Genomic DNA, 17,235 nt, shown 5'->3' with positions numbered 1-17,235 from the left:
TTTCCAGCCTAGGGTGGGATTGGGTGTTATGGCACAAAGGGACTCCTCATCCTTTGGGACAAACTTTGAAGCCTACCAAAAGCTGCTGCTCAGAAGCACAAAAATCTCAAAAATTCAACCATGCCACAGATAAGTAAGGGGAACTGGTATTTAATTTTTACAATCTTTATACTATCTGTAGACAATGGCAAAATGGTCCTCATAAAGCTTAAGGTTCTTAATGTCCCCCAACCCGATCATTAGCTGTCTTCATGCTGCAAATAATATTTTTTATGCATCTTAGTTCAAGTATTTGAAGGCAAATTCAGCCAAACGTATAAACGTTCACTTCAGACAAGGGACTGAATAAAATGTTCCTGCTGGTTTTAAAGAGTACTGCATACGCCAGAGTTGTGTTGTAAGTACAGAAAGCAAGGCCTCAGCAGAACTGGTGTCAGGAGCAACATTCCAGCACACTGTAGTGTGCCCTGCTCAACACTGACAGTATATGAGTCCAAAGCTCTACACTGTGCTTGTGAATGGCTCACTGAATTTCCAAGAACCTCTGCTTTGTACTAGAAGTACGTTTTAAAAGACAAATTTCAAACTTAAAAGATGATCCATGCTCAGTCCCACAGAGTGCTGATCTGAGCACATGTGGTCCGGATGTAGAGACCGCCGTGCCATGCCACGAACATCTCTGCGTGCCTCCTTGTTCTAGGCTCTGAGCTTCACAGAAAACTGTCCTCCTCCTCCCTCTCCCATGGGTTGGTCTGGCTCCTCCCAGTGACCTGAAAGCTATTTGCTACCACGGGCCCTCAGAGACCAGGAGACACCAGAACCAATAACAGCGGTTAGTCGTCTTTCAAAACTTACTTTCTTCTTTGTTTGTGGGTATTTATCATTGCCCCCAAACCTCCTGAAAGGCAAAGACAGGCAGTTAGTACATTCAAGCTCAGCCCAGACTCACCCTGTCCCCATAAACTACAGGAGCATCCTTGACCTAGAAAAGGTCCTGCTCTCTACACAAGATCTAGCCAATGACCACAGCCATCTCCTAGGTGGTCATTTCAAAGGCCAGGAGGTCTTTGAAAGTCAGAGATTTATTAGGGATATGCCTGTCCCAGGGTAGCATGGAAACAGGGTTTAGGATGCTGGAGGGAGCCAGACTTTTTTTTCTTATTTTATTTAAAAAAAAAAACTGTCTTTTTTTATTTTACATACCAATCCCAATTCCCACTCCCTCCCCTCCTCTCAGTTCCCTCCACCTTTCCCCTATACCCCCCCATCCACTCCTCAGGGTAAAGCACATTGCTCTGAGGGAGGACTAAGGTCCTCCCTACTATATCTATGCTGAGCAAGATATCCCTCCAAAGAGAATAGGTTCCAAAAAGCCAGTATAAGCAGTAAGGATAAATCCTGGTCCCACTGCCAGTGGCCCTGAAATCTGCCCCAGCCATACAACTGTCATCCACATTCAGAAGATCTAGTTTGGCCCTATGCTGGTTCCTTCCCTCTCCTGAGAGAGTTGGTGAGCTCCCATTAGCTCGGGTAAGCTGTTTCAGTGGGTGTCCCCATCATGGTCTTGACCTCTTTGCTCATATTCTCGCTTGTCGCACTCTTTGACTGGACTTTGGGAGCTCAGTACAGTGGGGAGCCAGTCATTTTAACAGTTTTGATGCTTTCCAAGGCATGCATTATTCACATAGCTCTCACTTGTTCATGTAGCTCTCGCCATTACCCAGTAAAGCAAGAACCTGCTGGCTTCTCTGCAAGGAACCAAGACACTTCACCCCGCAGAGCTGACCAGTGGCAGAACTGAGATTCAAACCTGCCTGTCCCCACCCACCACATGTGTCTGTTCTGACTGGTCATTTTGCATGCTTCCATGCACTTTCCTAACTCACGGACACTGAGGCCTTCACCGGCAGCTGCTTACACACTGGACATGCCTCTCTGACACCATTCTCCAACAGGAACTTCCCTGGGTTGTCTGTATCCCCTGTGTAGACTCTGGGCTCTCAAGGACTATGTATTACTCCATGCCTGATTTTAGAAATGCCAGGTTCAAATTATATGTGTGTGCACATATGTAAGCATATTTATATAAGCATAAATGAGAGAAGGGGAAGGAGGGAGGGAGAGAGAGAGGGAGAAATAGAGAGAATATATAAGTATAGATAGGTAGGCATAAGATAGAGAGAGAGAGAGAGAGAGAGAGAGAGAGAGATAATATAGATAGATGATAGATGATAAAGATAGGTAGGTAGGTGAATTATAGATAGATGATAGATAGATAGATAGATAGATAGATAGATAGATAGATAGATAGATAACACATCAAGTTTTACTACTAAAAAGATCAGTATCTGAACTCAACATGTTTTGGAAAGGGCTTAGGAAAGAGACAAATATCAGCAACACTCAAAAAAGAAAGGCACAGAATTCAAGATGGCTCAGTGGGTAAAGGCACTTGACACTAAGTCTGACAACCTGAGTTAGATCCTCAGAGCCCACAATGTGAAAGAAAAGAACTGACTCCCACATTTATCCTCTGATCTCCCCCATGAATGATATGGCATGTACCCCCTAGATAAATATATAAATGGATAGGTAGGTAAAAGATAGATAGATAGATAGATAGATAGATAGATAGATAGATACATACATACATACATACATACATACATACATACATACAAAGATAGATAGATATGTAGATACATAGATACATAGATGCATAGATACATAGATACATAGATAGGATGCATGTTGGGTGGATGGATAGACAGACAGATAATTTTTTAATTTAAAGGAAAGGTAAAAGTTATACTCACTGCTGGACCTCACTGGGGACCCGTGGGGACTTCCAGTAAGGAATATATTTGAAAGTCTCCAGTCCTGCAGCAACATAAAAAGAATTGTCTTGCAAATCCTTTGAGTTGTCCAAAAGATGCCCGTCCATCGTATACAACCTGTGAACACAGGAAAGAAGATGGGACAGGATTTGGAAAATGGCAGCATAGAACATGGAATACTTTTTCACCTGTGGTAATGGCCAGCATGTCAAATATCTGAGAAGCTGCACTCCCCAGCAAGCATGCAAAGGGGGGAAGCTGCACTCCCCAGTGAGCATGCAAGGCAGAGAAGCTACACTCCCCAGTGAGCATGCAAAGCGGGGAAGCTGCACTCCCCAGCGAGCATGCAAAGGGGAGAAGCTGCACTCCCCAGCGAGCATGCAAAGCAAGGCAGGAAGCCTGTGGAAGCCACTTTTCCTGAACTGCACACTTTCCACTTAGAGCTTTTTAATTAAAGTGTATTTTTCATTATGCACAAGTCCTCAGAGGATCTTGAGAACATGATCAGCTCTTGGTTGGTATTCAATTAATTTTAACTAGTAGCAGCTAAAATTAATACAAATTGGCTTACATTGTTGTAACAATACTTTGGAAAGAAATCAGCATTTGTTAGCAAATAATGGGCCTTTTTATAATGACCCAATGACTTCATTCAATACTCTTTGGCAAGTACTCACTGCCTGGTTAATTTAGGAAAAGATTCTATTCGCTCCACTGTCACCCTGTTACATACAGAAACAATGACGAGGTTCTACGCAAATGGAAATGACAGCTCCTCAGAGTCAAGGGTCCTAGCAGCCTATGAAGGTAAGTACAAGGTGCTCAGTCTGCTGTCTCCCGAAAACTCATGTGTAGATGACATGATTCCCAGCCCAAAGCTCTACTGGGAGGCAATGGGACCTTTAGGAGGTAGAGCAGGTATGAAGAAGCTGGACTAATAGAGTCAGACCCTTGGAGGTGTATTAGGACCACACCCCCTTCTCTGCTGCCGCATAAGGTTAACAGCATCTTCAGCCATGTACTTCCACCATTATGTGGCGCCTTGGCACAGGCCCAAAAGCAATGGGCCAAAAATTGTAGCATGAAACCAAGGAGGCCACGAGCAGAGGCAAACCCAGTGAGACCGTGAGCAGAGGAAAACCCAAGGAGACAGTGAGCAGAGGAAAACCCAAGGAGGCGGTGAGCAGGGGCAAACCCAATGAGACCATGAGCAGAGGAAAACCCAGTGAGACCGTGAGCAGAGGAAAACCCAGTGAGACCGTGAGCAGAGGAAACCCAAGGAGACTGTGAACAGAGGAAAACCCAAGGAGACGGTGAGCAGGGGCAAACCCAATGAGACCATGAGCAGAGGCAAATCCTTTCCCATACCAAGACGGTTACCTTGGGTATTTTGTTATAGAATAGAGAGCTGACTAACATGGGTTTCAAGAGGAAGAAGATATAATTCAACCATGGGCTTTCCAAACACAAAAGGAACTTTGTCTTGAAGAATGGAGGCAGGCTACCCTCGTGTAGGAGGTGAAGCATCCTGGAGTGGCCAGAGGGACCTATATAGAAACCCACAACCCAGGGGTCTGCCTGTCCCTGAGGGCAAAATGCCAACAGGACACATAAACATAAGCTGAAGGAAAATTAACAAAGAGCTTACATTCAGGGAGGGGCGTTCATTGTTAGACGAAGGAAGAAGGAAATTTCCGTGGAGTGGAGAATAGGCTAGCCGCTGTAGGGAAGATGCGACAGATGGCCCTCTGTGTCATCTGCTGCTGCCATGTAGGACAAGTCCAGAAGAAGGAAAAGAAAGTGGACGCAGGACACCAGAAGCAGATGGAACCCCCCACAGAACTAGCCTTCCCTCCAGGGCCCCTCTGATCCCTGGGAGGCCACTGAAACATAAACTGACTCGTGAGCCCAGGTCAAGTTTGGGGCATTTCAGTTCTAGCAAGTGTCAGATTGTGTTGGTACTGCTCCTGGACTCCCTCCTGAGAACCACTGCCTTGGCTCAATTCTGGAAGAAACACAGGAGAGCATGGTGGACAGGAGACCCAGGAGAGCCACGGGCAGAGCAGGTGCTAGGATACGGCAGAGGCTTCTGCGGGAAACTCGAGTCTAGGAGTCTACTCTCATCCTGCTATGGTCTCAGGACAACTGAAGTTTATCCAGATACTGCTGGATACAATGGGGAAAAAGACAAGGAAGTGAGAGGTCTCTGAAGGTGAGGGCTGAGGGAACACTTCTGTGGGTGTTTAGGTCAGAGGACAGTGAAATATCCTGGGCCTAACAAGACCTCGGAAGAGGCACCACAGCCTGATAGTTCCGGCGAGGAAGAGGTTTGATTAAGGACTGGAAAGCCCAGGAAACACAGAACAAGCCCAGTGGGGAGGCTATGGGACACAGGCACAAATATTCAAAAGGCTAAGGTCAGAGAAACACAGCTGTACGATAGGGATGCTGAGACCTGAGGGCTCACTCAAAGCCATTATCAGTCTTATGAGGCAGATGACAGCATACCAAAGAGATGTCATGCTGGGACCAGAAGTGTTAGAGTGGTCAGACAGAATTCTCACAGAATAATTGGGAAAGATTGCCAACAGGAAATAAATGGGGCAGGGGGAAGACAAAACAGGAGAAATGCAGATTTGAAGCTAGAGTAGTAAACAAAGAATTATGAGGTGGGTGATGGGATGGACAGAGAGACCCAGGCAACAACCAAAGAATGAACACCCACCCAACAAAGATGAGACCAGAGATCTACACCAATAAAACTTTAAATATCATAACACCAGATGCCTAGATCTCAGTCCAAAAACACAAACATGGACAACCATGACAATATGCCTCCTACAGCAACACGTGATGGCCTTTCCCTATGACCATACCTACCCAGACTTCACCTTCCATCACAACTGCTCCTCTGTGATCACATGCAACATGCTACATGCCAGATGAAGTACTGAGCATGTATGATGACTTTTAGAAAGCACTAATATCACTTTCCAGATGAAGAAAAAGGTATCAAAGAAGTAGGTATTCTTATGGTCACAAAAGTACAGGTGGCAGAAGACAGACTCAACCCTAAAGCCCTGCTTAGAGACTGTGATTCTGGGCTGATTCTGAACCCCTTTGCCCTAGAAAAGCAAAATTCCTGACTCATCTGCTGAGTTTTGCCTTAAAGACTGATTCCCCATGTGGTTCCCTACCGTCTACGGGTCACCTCCTCCAGCTGCTGCCCAAGTCAGGGGTCTGGGAAGCAAGGTTCATTGTTGTTCTTTTGTGATGGCTGTTGTTGTTGTTGTTGTGTGAACAATGAGTAGTGCATATGGGAAACCAGAGGACAGCTTTCCAGAGTCAGGTTCCCCACTTCTACCCTCACAGGGGTTCCAGAAATCAAACTCAGATCACTAAGCATACATAGCAAGCGCCTTACCCATCGAGCCATCTGACCTGAGGTCCCTCCTTATGACACTGTGCCCTCTGCACAGAGCTCATGGACAGTGCTCAGTGTTTGGGGAACAGATTAATGAAACGAACTTCAAATAAAGGTGGGACACCCAGCTCTCACCCTCCAACCCCTGATTTCCCGTGAGAGGGTCTTACTTCCGAACGCCTCCCAGAGGGAAGACTTTTTCTCCAATTATGGCCAGCACACTGCTCCAATCTGATAGGCTGAATTTGGGTATAATAATTTTTATAGGTGGGATAAATAATCTTCCGTTTGTGAAAACACTGTAGGGATAAGAAGAAAAGAGCACCATTACCACCTTAAAAGTGAGGGGGAAAACACTTACAACCCAAAGGAAAAAAATAGATGTATTTATAGAAATGTGAAAATATTCTGATGCACTGATCAACCCTTAACAAGATACCAAGTCCTACAGAACAGTCTTCAAGTCTGCTGCCATAACAGAGGTGTTAGTAATATACTGTTTTGTATTGTATTGTATTGCATTGTATTGTGGCGGGGTCTCATGTAGCCCAGGCTGGTCTCAAGCTCACTGTGCAGCTGAGGATGACCCTGTGCTTCTGGTGCTCCTGCCTCCACCTCCCAAGCACTGAGATTATAGGCATACGCTTCTGGTTTACACGCTGCTAGGCACAGAGCCCAGGGCTTCAAGCTGGTGAGACCACACTGTAATATCTGAGATCTGCCCACGGCTCAGACAGTACTTTTCCATATAGGTAAAGGTGCCCAAATGAATGGGACAAAATTCTACTTCTTAAAAACAATATGTTTCAGCTGGGCAGTGGTGGCACACACCTTTAAGCCCGGCACTTGGGAGGCAGCGGCAGGTGGATCTCCATGAGTTTGAAGCCAGCCCTGTCTACAAGAGCTAGTTCTAGGACAGCTAGGACTGTTACACAGAGAAACCCTGTCTCAAAAAAACAAACAAACAACAAATAAAATACACACACACACAACCAAAAAAAATCTGTTTCCTATGTGGTTAAATTAAAAGAAAATAGTAACCTATTAGAAAATTAAAGGAGAATTATATATGAAAAATATAGTCATACCCCTTGTCACAGAGGCTAGAGAGACACCCAGAGCTGCATGGTCCTCTGACGGTTGACAAAACACCTGGCCTCAATCCCAGTCTTCAGGCAGCCATGTGACTTCAATAGGTTTAGCTCATTAATGCTATATGGAGAAGTTTCTTCCAAACTCAAAGATTCTATTTCATTTGCTACGCCCCAGGAATTACCACTCTTTGAAGATAGTTTCAAAGGCTCATCATTTTCATTAAATTAAGGTAAAGTAGACCATGTGTGGTGGCACACACTTGTCATCCCAGCACATGGGAAGCTGAGATCAGAATATAATATGATCTAGGCCAACCTGGACCACACAGAAAGAACCTGTCCCAAAAAAAAAAGTATAATGTACAAGGCTTATTTCTTTTAGCCTATGCTTTCTTTAACACTGTTGTGAGCTCAGCTGTAGAACTCTGACTTGCGAGATTCTTTGTAATCTCTTGGATCTTGGATTTTTTTTCCTTAAATGTGAATAACTTAGACTGTAGTAAATATATTTTCTTCTCTGAGAGACTACAAACACTGGTTGAGTGTGTTGTCCCAATGGATGAAATTTACTTCCTCCACTAAATCTCTGGGGCAAGAGAGACTTGCAGCCAGCCAGCACCAGCCTCCAGCTTCTTTGGTATTTAAAAAAAAGGAAAGGGGAGGAGGTGGTGCAGAGCTGGCACAGCGTTTCCAACAACTGCAAGTGATTGATGTCAAAAAATCTTTCTACACAACAGAATCCATAGAGAGAGCTAACCCAGGCTCATAGGCGCTCACAGAGTCTGAACCAACAGCTGAGGAGCCTACATGGGGCCAAACTACGCCCTCTACATACGGGTGACAGTTGTGTAGCTTCATCTACTTGTGGGATTCCTAGGAATGGGAGAAGGTCTGTCTCTGATGCTTTGGCAGGCTTTTGGAAACCTATTTCTCATAATGGGTGGTCTTGCCCAGCCTTCATACAAGGGGAGGAGCTTAGTCATACTGCAACTTGATATGCCGTGTTTTGTTGATGCCCATGGAGGCCTGCCCCTTTCTGAACAGAAACAGAGGAGTGGATGCAGGGGCTGGAGGGGAGGTGGGGGAGGGAATGGGAGGAGAGGAAAGAGAGGAAACTTCAGTAGGGATGTAAAATAAATAAATAATTTTTTTAAAAAAATCTTTCTAAATACAGATTAACAAAAAAAGTGCTTTAACACAAGCGTGTTATATTTTGCCTGTATTTTTCAGGCTGTGTGTGTGTGTGTGTGTGTGTGTGTGTGTGTGTGTGTGTGTGCACAAACAAGCAGAGGATAAAGGGCAACCTTGGCTAAACATTGTCCAGCTTTTTTTTCTTTGAGACAGGGCCTGGAACTCTTCAAGGAGGTTAGGTTGGGTGGCCAGTGAACCCCAGCACTCCACCTTATCTCTGTACTAGAATTACAAGCACTGGCCACCATGCCCACCTTTTTCCAAGCTGCAAGTTGAATTGAATAGGAAAGTCCTTCAAAACAAAGTCAAAGCCATGGTCTCTAAAACTGCACGACCCTTTCTCTCATCACTCCACCCCTTCTGGACAGTGAGGTCATGAGTAGGCATGTCTGTCCATCTCTCAAACTTCCCTGACCTGACACACTCAGCTAGCATACAGCAGCAGGAGTCAGAGTGAAGCACAATTAGACAGCTAGACAGCTGGACTTCCTGTTCTCTGTGAGAACACATGTATACATGTGCACCTGCACATATGTGAACATACATACATGCACAAATACCAAGCATACGAAATAAAGTGGGGAAGGTTGGAAGATGGTTCAGTCAGCAAGTGCTTGTCTTGCAAGCATGAGAATCTCAGTTTGATCACCAGAATTCACATATTTAAGAGAGAGAGAGAGAGAGAGAGAGAAGAAAGGAAGGAAGGAAGAAGGAAGGAAGGAAGGAAGGAAGGAAGGAAGGAAGGAAGGAAGGAAGGAAGGAAGGAAGGAAGGAAGGAAGGGCCAGGTATGGGGCCAGGTGTGATGGAGTACAAGTGTGATCCCAGCCCTGGGGGATTGGAGAGAGTCAGATTGTGGAGGGCCGCAACCACATTCTCCATTACAAGATGGCCCTGGCATCCGGCCTCACCGCCTGGTGAACAAGATAATGCGCATGTGCTTGGTAACTTTCCACTGCTGCGTCCCTACCTACCCCCGAGGCGTCATCTGGGTTGATGGGCAGCGGACCAATCCAAGAGTGACACGTCCGAAGCGAGGACTGTTTCCTATATAAGGGATGGGTTCCCCTCATTCTGGGTCTCCACTTTGTAAGCTTATGCTCTCTCTCTCTCAAGATGCATTAAAGTTTTTCTGCAGAAGGATCCTAAGTGTGCCACGTCGTTCTTGCTGGCAAGACGGTAGCGCGGGACATCAGATTCCTGGGGTTTGCTGTCCAAGTTCCCTGGGAACGAGTTTACTTGGCAAGTTTCATGCCAGTGAGAGACTATCTCAAAAACAATGGAGTACGGCAACAGAATCTGTCCTTTGGCCCTCCACATACTGGTACATACATGTGTATGCACCTATACACGAGAACACACACAGTACAGCACACAGGACAGAGAACCCAAGACATGCTCATGAACTGACAGATAGGTATATTCAAAGCCTCTTCCCCAATTCATGAGGACTCCAAATGGCTTCCAAGCATAAAACTAAACCCTGGGTCCCACTGCAACTCCCGGGCACTGATGCAACTCCCCTATAGTGATAGAGACACCATCACTAAAATGCCTCCCAAGGAGACACGAAGGGGCTCAATGACCTAGGTAACAACCTCGCACTAGGCAGGAATTGGACAAGGAAAGGTCAGTTGTTTAGTCTGCTCAGATGACCCCTGGGTGGCCTCCAAACCTATCACAAGAATCTCTGCTCTCATTTACACAGCATGAGTCCTCACGGCAGAAGGGAGAAAATGATGGTTTTGGACTCGTCAACTTTTACCTTGACCAGCACTTGTTCTCACTTCTTCTACCACAAACACAGCCTCAGCAAAGCCTGTGATATAATGCAGACCTAGGGGAGCCTGCTCCCTGGCCGCTGCCTCCTCCTTCTCCTCCTCCTCCTCCTCCTCCTCCTCCTCCTCCTCCTCTTCCTCCGCAAGAACAGATATCTCTCTCCTATGAACAACAACAAAAACCATCTTCCTCATTCTGACACCTGTATATTCCAAGGGTTTCCTAAACACTTGTTCTGCCAAAACACCTCCAAGCATAAGGTCGCCATAGCTACCTACTTGTGTATTCTTGGGTCAAGATGCTCAGGTGGAATTCTGGATGCTTCCTCTCGTTGCATACACTGATGTTAAACTTCAGGTCCAGGTCTCACATTCAAAAAACAAAGGACTGCTGAGAACGGAAGAGCCTCTGAATGAAGTTTTCAACCTGAGGCTGCACCAAGAGCTGTGGCAGCTAGCCATGGCCCGAGGCCAACAGCTGCCTGAGAGCTAAGCAGCAGACACGCCGCTGTGGCCATAGTCAGCTTCTAGCCAGGCTCTGGGGCATGGTCTTGTTATCTTTTGTCCCCTGATTTTTCTTGCTCACCAACAGACAAAATATCTGCCTGCTACCCCCAGTTCCAGTGACCTTCTCTCTTTGGCCTAAAATATTCTCCCATGGGGGCTAGGCAGTCTCTGGGAAACCATTCCCAGAATTGATAAACTTTTCACCCGTTCACTTCTAAGAAGCAAAGGAAGTAAAATTCTCTGAACCCCACCCCACACACGCCATATTCTTTACTAAACAGAGAGTGGGGAGCCCACTATAAAGCACTATAGGTGAAGGATGTCCCTGCAGAGTGAGAACCTCAGGCTTCACAGTGAAGACCAGAACCAGGTCCCACTTCTGAGCCTTAGTCTCCAACTGAGCAACTTCACACTTCCATGGCCACAACCATCTACGTGGTGACCCCTATGTCCCACCAAGGAGCTCCAGGCTTTGCCTCCACGGAACAGAAGCCACACTCCACAATCGTGCCAGCCTTGCCATTCCACTGCAGGAGAAGATCAGAGTCCTTCCTACTCTGAATCCCTAACACAAAGCACCAGATACAGAGAACCGCTCCCTGACTTCCTCTGGCTTCCGCAGTCGCAAGCTCTCCTGGCTAATGTGATCGACTTTTTCCCTGGTGGAAGGATGCTGCATTTAGATGGCTATTTGGGTCCATCTAGTGGAGCTTCTCAGCACTTCTATCAGGAGGTGAAACACATCTTCTGCAAGAGTCACTGGTGTAAGGGGCCATGGCCCCAAGGCTGTAGCTACAGAGATGTGTGTCTTCATTAACCAGGACTCACAAGTCAGTTATATTCCCTAAGAATGTGGCATGTTCTCCACAAAAGATGGTGTCAGCAAAACTTAAAAGCACTGGAACTTCTATTATTTTAGAGATGCCCTAGTACTTTTCAAACATTTTTAAATTTCATTCAGTGTATGTGTATGCATGCATGAGCTTGTACATGTCATAGAACTTGTATGAAGGTTAGAGTGCAACTTGCAGAAGTCTCAATTCTCTCCTTTCACCATGTGAGCCCAGAGGATGGAGTTGAGGTCATCAGGTTCAGTAACAAATATGCAGGTGATGTGAGATTCCCCTCTGTATGCTTGTAATACCATTGGTTAATAAAGAAGCTGCATTGGGCCTATTGCAATGCAGAATAGGGTAAGGTGGGAATTCCAAGCAGTTAGAGGAGGAGAGAGTAGGGAGAGTCAAGGAGAAGCAGTGTAGCCACCAGAGGAGACAGATGCCCACCCCAGAACCTTGCCAGTAAACCACGAACCTCATGGTAAAATACAAAATAATAAAAAGGGGTTAATTTAAGATGTAAGAGCTAGCTAGAAATACAGTTCAGTTATTGGCCAAACAGTATTGCAAATAATATAGTTTCTGTGTGATTATTTCAGGTCTGGGCATCTGGGAACAAACGAACAGCCTCCGCCAACACGTATGAATGTGTGAGTATAGAACCAATGTGGAGAACAAGGGACAACTGGCACCTTATAGTATCCAGGGGTTGAACTCAAGTTGTCAGGCCTGTGGGCAAGTGTCTCTGCCCACTGAGCCATCTTGCCAGGCTCCTGGTGTTTTTCTTTGCACTTACCCTTTCTCAGCAAGTTATAGGTCCCAGAAAGGCGCGCACTGCTAAGAGCCTGGCTCTTCTGAGGTCTGGCATTTTCAAGAAACAGTATGGGAACCCCTGACTTGTGTTTCTAAATGACTCCCTTCTAGAAGCTGAAGAAAGGCAAGGGACATCCAAGAAAGACACAGTCCTTGAGACTTTGAAAATGGTGGGAGAAGCAAAACTTGCATAACTGAGGCATTCCCTTCTCTGTTTTTTTAAAGATTTATTTATTTATTATGTATACCGTGTTCTGTCTGCATGTATGCCTGTACACCAGAAAAGGGCACCAGATCTCATTCTAGATGGTTGTGAGCCACCATGTGGTTGCTGAGAATTGAACTCAGGACCTCATGAAGGGCAGTCAGTGCTCTTAACCTCTGAGTCATCTCTCCTGCTTCCTTCTTGATGTGGTATTCCCCTCTGTATTCTGTGAATATCATTGATTAATAAAGGAACTGCTTTGGACAGAGCTAGGTGGGGAAAACTAAACGGAAAGCTGGGAGAAAGAAGGGCAGAGTCAGAGAGAAGCCATGGAGCCGCCATTGGAGACAGACATGCTGAAACTTTACTGGTAGGTCACTATCTTGTGGTGATGCACAGATTAATGGAGATGGGTTAAATTAAGATGTAAGAGTTAGCCAATAAGAAGTTAGAGCTAATGGGCTAAGCAGTGATTTAATTAATACAGTTTCTGTGTGATTATTTTGGGGCTAAGTTGCCAGGAACTAACTAGCGGCCTCTATGCTACACCTTATAACTGTTTTGTTTTTTTTTTTTTTACCTCAGGGAAACTGTTGCAGATCATGGCACCCCCAACTGGAACTGGACAGCATCCTCAAAGAAGGACACTTGAAGGCCAACCACATGGAGGTGGTATGTGGTCAGAGAGACAGAAGAGTAGAGGGGGAGGAAGTAGAAAAGGAAGTGAGGAACAGGCTGAGAACAGGTGGTCCAGCTGAAGAGCACTGTCTATGAGGAGCCGGGACATGCTCAAGTTTGACATTCATAGCACTGAACTCACTTTATATGTCGAGATGTCCTGCTCTGTGTTTGCCACCTGGAAGGCACGTTGATGTCACAATGTACTACCGGCTTGATCTGCAAAACAAACCACAGGGCTCAGAGTTCACTTCAGGTGAGCAAATACTAGTCAGTACCAACAGCAAGGACAGTGGAATCCCAAAACCACCAAGGGTGTAGGATACCAAGGACAGGTCCCCAGGGACTCAGAGAGATGGGTGTGCACCAGGAGCCCAACCTCTCCAGCGGGTGACAGGTGGGGGTGATGTAGGCTGAAGGCCATATACTCCAAGTAGTGGGGAGCAGGAAGGAGACACACAGAATGTCAGGGGAAAGAGGAGGAGGACATGGCCCATAATGGGGGTACACCCAGTAAATGCACACTGGTGGCCAAGGTATCTTCTCCATGCTCTGATGGACAAATTACAGGGTAAGAAGAGCAGACAGGTGGCTTCCATTTTCAGACCAGAGTGAAGTATGGTAGCCCAGTGGGACACTTCCCTACATTCCCCAGGCCTGCTGGCCTCTTTCCTGAGAACAAAAATGCAGAGGCAAATGTGAGGCCTTCTCAGGACATCACCTCAGGCTATTCAAATAGTAGGAAATTTTGGGGATCCTGGCATGGGAGAATAACAGCTCTCTTCCTCCAGTCTGCTGGCCAGGAGTGCACAGAGACATGAGAGAAAAAGACTGGGGAGTCAAGGTTGCCCCTGAGCTGGGCAGCAGATTGGCCCAGCACCCTAGACCAGAGTCCCTGTGTGTTACTCCAGTGCATCATGGACTCCACTAAAAGGCTGCCCTGACCTCTGGACTCTGTCCCTCAACCCACCAGGTGGCCAGCATAGGTCCCCACCTCTCACCTTGCCCTTATCCCCACGCACACAGGTCACACCTGTCTGTTTATATCCCACAGCTGTTGTGTGCCTGGTTCAAGTCTTCCATACCCTTCACTTGGCAGTGGTCAACTCTGCCTGAGTCCCACTTCCCTGTCACCCCCATGACTGACCATCACCTGCATGGGAGGTCCCACCTGGGGACTCAGGCCACTAGCGCTGTGTCTCCCTGCCACGCCTATGAGCCACTCCATACTGTCAGTCAGTAACCCTAACCTGTCTCATGGACACATAGGCCATAGGCTCAGCAGCCTCTAAGGACCTGTGGCTTAGCATAATCCAGGTTTTCTTCTTCCCCATACCCACCACCCTCCCAAGTTCAAAGTTATCTCTAGAGTGATACAAGAGGAGCCATCCTCCATGGATACTGAGAACCTGGTGGTCCTCCTACCTCATGTTGTACACTGTATGGGGCACCCTCTCCACAGGGCTGTCCTGTGTACCTCACCCCACACACAGCAGTACCAGGTGGGGTCCTTCTACTCCTCACTCTGCTAAGCCCCCCACTTCCCAGGCTATGAGCCCCACCTCCCAATCCACATCCACCTAGAAGCACAGAAGATCTCTGGTCTGGCAAACACCTCCCTCCCACGCTTTCTATAAGACTCTTAGAACCTGGCTGGGGGCCTCGCCTCTACTGAGGCCTTTGTTCTGCCAGTTTCCAGGCCTGCCTTGCTCTGCCTGTGAGTAAGGGGACTCAGGAGCCTGCCCCACCATCAGGCCTCTCCCTCCCAAGCCTTCCCCAGCTCAGCACTAGACGGCACATAGCCTGCTAATTCAGGGAGCTTGTCTGAACTTCTCAAGATGAATGAAAAAGTCACGATCAGATTTTCTTCAAAGAGAGTGACAGACAGAGACACAGAAAAGTAAGGGCCAGCCCCCCCACCCTCTCTCTCTCTCTCTCTCTCTCTCTCTCTCTCTCTCTCTCTCTCTCTCTCTCTCTCACACACACACACACACACACACACACACACACAGAGGAAAGAATGTCCTGACCCTGAAAACTCTATTTAGAAGAAAGGAGTGTGGCGTGCTGGGCCTGGAGGAGACGAGAAGCCTGTGGACTTGGGCATCCACTGTATCCATTGGTTATCAGTGACCAGAACAGAGACATGACCAGGAGGCAGAAATGGGACAAATGGTACAGACTCACAGGAGGAAATCACAGCCTGAAAGCCAGGTGAGGCAGGTCAGAGCCCAGCTCTACTGGGCAGAGATGTGTGACCGGCTACTCTCAGCAGCAGTTTGCTAATTTTTTTTCTTTTTTTTTTTTCCAAGACAGGGATTCTCTGTAGCTTTAGAGCCTGTCCTGTTCTGAGGCTGGCCTTGAACTCACAGAGATCCACCTGCCTCTGCCTCCCGAGTGCTGGGATTAAAGGCCACCACCACCCAACTAGTTTGCTAATTCTTTACAGTGGAGTTGACCTATCTTACCGAATTCTTATGACCATGAAATGGCAGAATGTTTTATAAAAAATGCAATGTGATATTTATCTTATTGCCATAAGTACTTAAAATTAAGTTAACTTGAGAGTCCCTTAACATACCCAAGGAAGGAGAGGCAAGTCTACTTAGGCATCTTGGTCTCCTTTTGAGCCTATCAGATTTGCTGACCACCCACACACGTCCACTCCAGACCTCACCATCGTAGACAACAACAAGGCCGAGATCTATCTGCGCAGCTTTGAAATTGGGGAGATGCTCAGTCTCATCTCACGTCTGGCTCCTCCCAACTGAACTATCAGCATCTCTGTGGCCAGCTCTCGGAGTCTTATGTGAAGCCCCAGTTTCTTATCCCCCAACTGTTCTCAGCCACTCTGTCTACCTCTAGCTCTTACCTAACCTTTTGCTGCCCCAACCTCGTGGTGTGTGTGTGTGTGTGTGTGTGTGTATGTGTGTGTGTGTGTGTGTGTGTGTGTGTGTGTGTGTGTGTTGCCTGCTCAAGTATACAGATGCCTATGTGCATGCATGTGGAAACCAGAGTCAACCTCAGGTGTCATGCCCCAGGACCACCCACCCATCCCTTGGTTTTTAAAGTAGGGTCTCTTGCTGGGACCTGGAGCTCATCAACTGGCTGGATTGACTAGCCAGCACGCCCCAGGGACCTCCCTGTCTCTGAAAGCGGGGGAGGTAGAAAGAATATAAAAGCCAAAGGTCAAAGAATATTGCTTCAAGATACTATATTCCTGACAAGGACATTCCATTCGTGACCTCATGGTAGCTGTGGTTGCCAGCCCATGACCTACACAGGATCAAGCATCCAGCACTCCAACACAGAAAAGAGGTGTTAGGGAACTCCTAGCTGAGGAGCTAGTGGCCATTCCTGGCAGCTGAGGGTCAGTGTGGCCCATGGTATGTTGCCCACGCTCCAGAGGATGGTGCTTTATACCCATGCCCACATGGGCGGCAGTAATTAGTGGAGAGATGTACACCTCCAGGCCCAGTTTTTGGTTTCTTCAGACAGGATCTCACTCTGTAGTCCTGGCTGGCTTAGAACCCACTGTACCGCCCCTGCCTCTGCCTCCAAAGGGCTGGGATTAGGGATGTGCCTAGCCAGCCCCGATTTTTCCTATGGGTGCTGGGACTTAGACATAGCAAGCATTTTACTGACAGACCTAACTCCCCAGACCCAACCCTTCCCTCACAGCAATCAGAGACAGGGTACCTGTCATTGCCCTCTTCACGCTCTGCACTCCAGCTGGCCTTCCGGGGTTCTTTCCCGTCTCTCCCCACCCTTGTTTGTTTGGGGGCTTTAAGAATTGTTTTATCACCACTGTTTATTATTATTGGGTTATTTCACACATGAATACGATGTATTGAAGTCCGAGCTACCTCCCATT

The 17,235-nt window shown here is 47.0% G+C and overlaps 1 protein-coding gene across 3 annotated transcripts in view; it reads right to left on the bottom strand.

The window, feature by feature from the left end:
• Positions 1-17,235, bottom strand: part of Dcdc2c (doublecortin domain containing 2C) — a 79,732-nt gene that overhangs the window by 52,132 nt on the left and 10,365 nt on the right. For all 3 annotated transcript variants that reach the window (XM_087906730.1, XM_087906728.1, XM_087906729.1), the window contains exons 3-6: positions 13,504-13,580; positions 6,432-6,560; positions 2,817-2,954; positions 856-898 (exon numbers count right to left, since the gene is read on the bottom strand). In XM_087906730.1, coding sequence (XP_087762856.1) covers positions 856-898; positions 2,817-2,954; positions 6,432-6,560; positions 13,504-13,580 — 387 coding nt within the window. The remainder of the gene's footprint in view (positions 1-855; positions 899-2,816; positions 2,955-6,431; positions 6,561-13,503; positions 13,581-17,235) is intronic.

Source organism: Myodes glareolus, chromosome 6 (genome assembly GCF_982192425.1).
Source record: "Myodes glareolus chromosome 6, mMyoGla1.1, whole genome shotgun sequence".
Taxonomy (NCBI): Eukaryota; Metazoa; Chordata; class Mammalia; order Rodentia; family Cricetidae; genus Myodes; species Myodes glareolus.
Note: the sequence above shows the minus strand (reverse complement) of the source record. Positions and strands in the feature narration are given on the sequence as shown.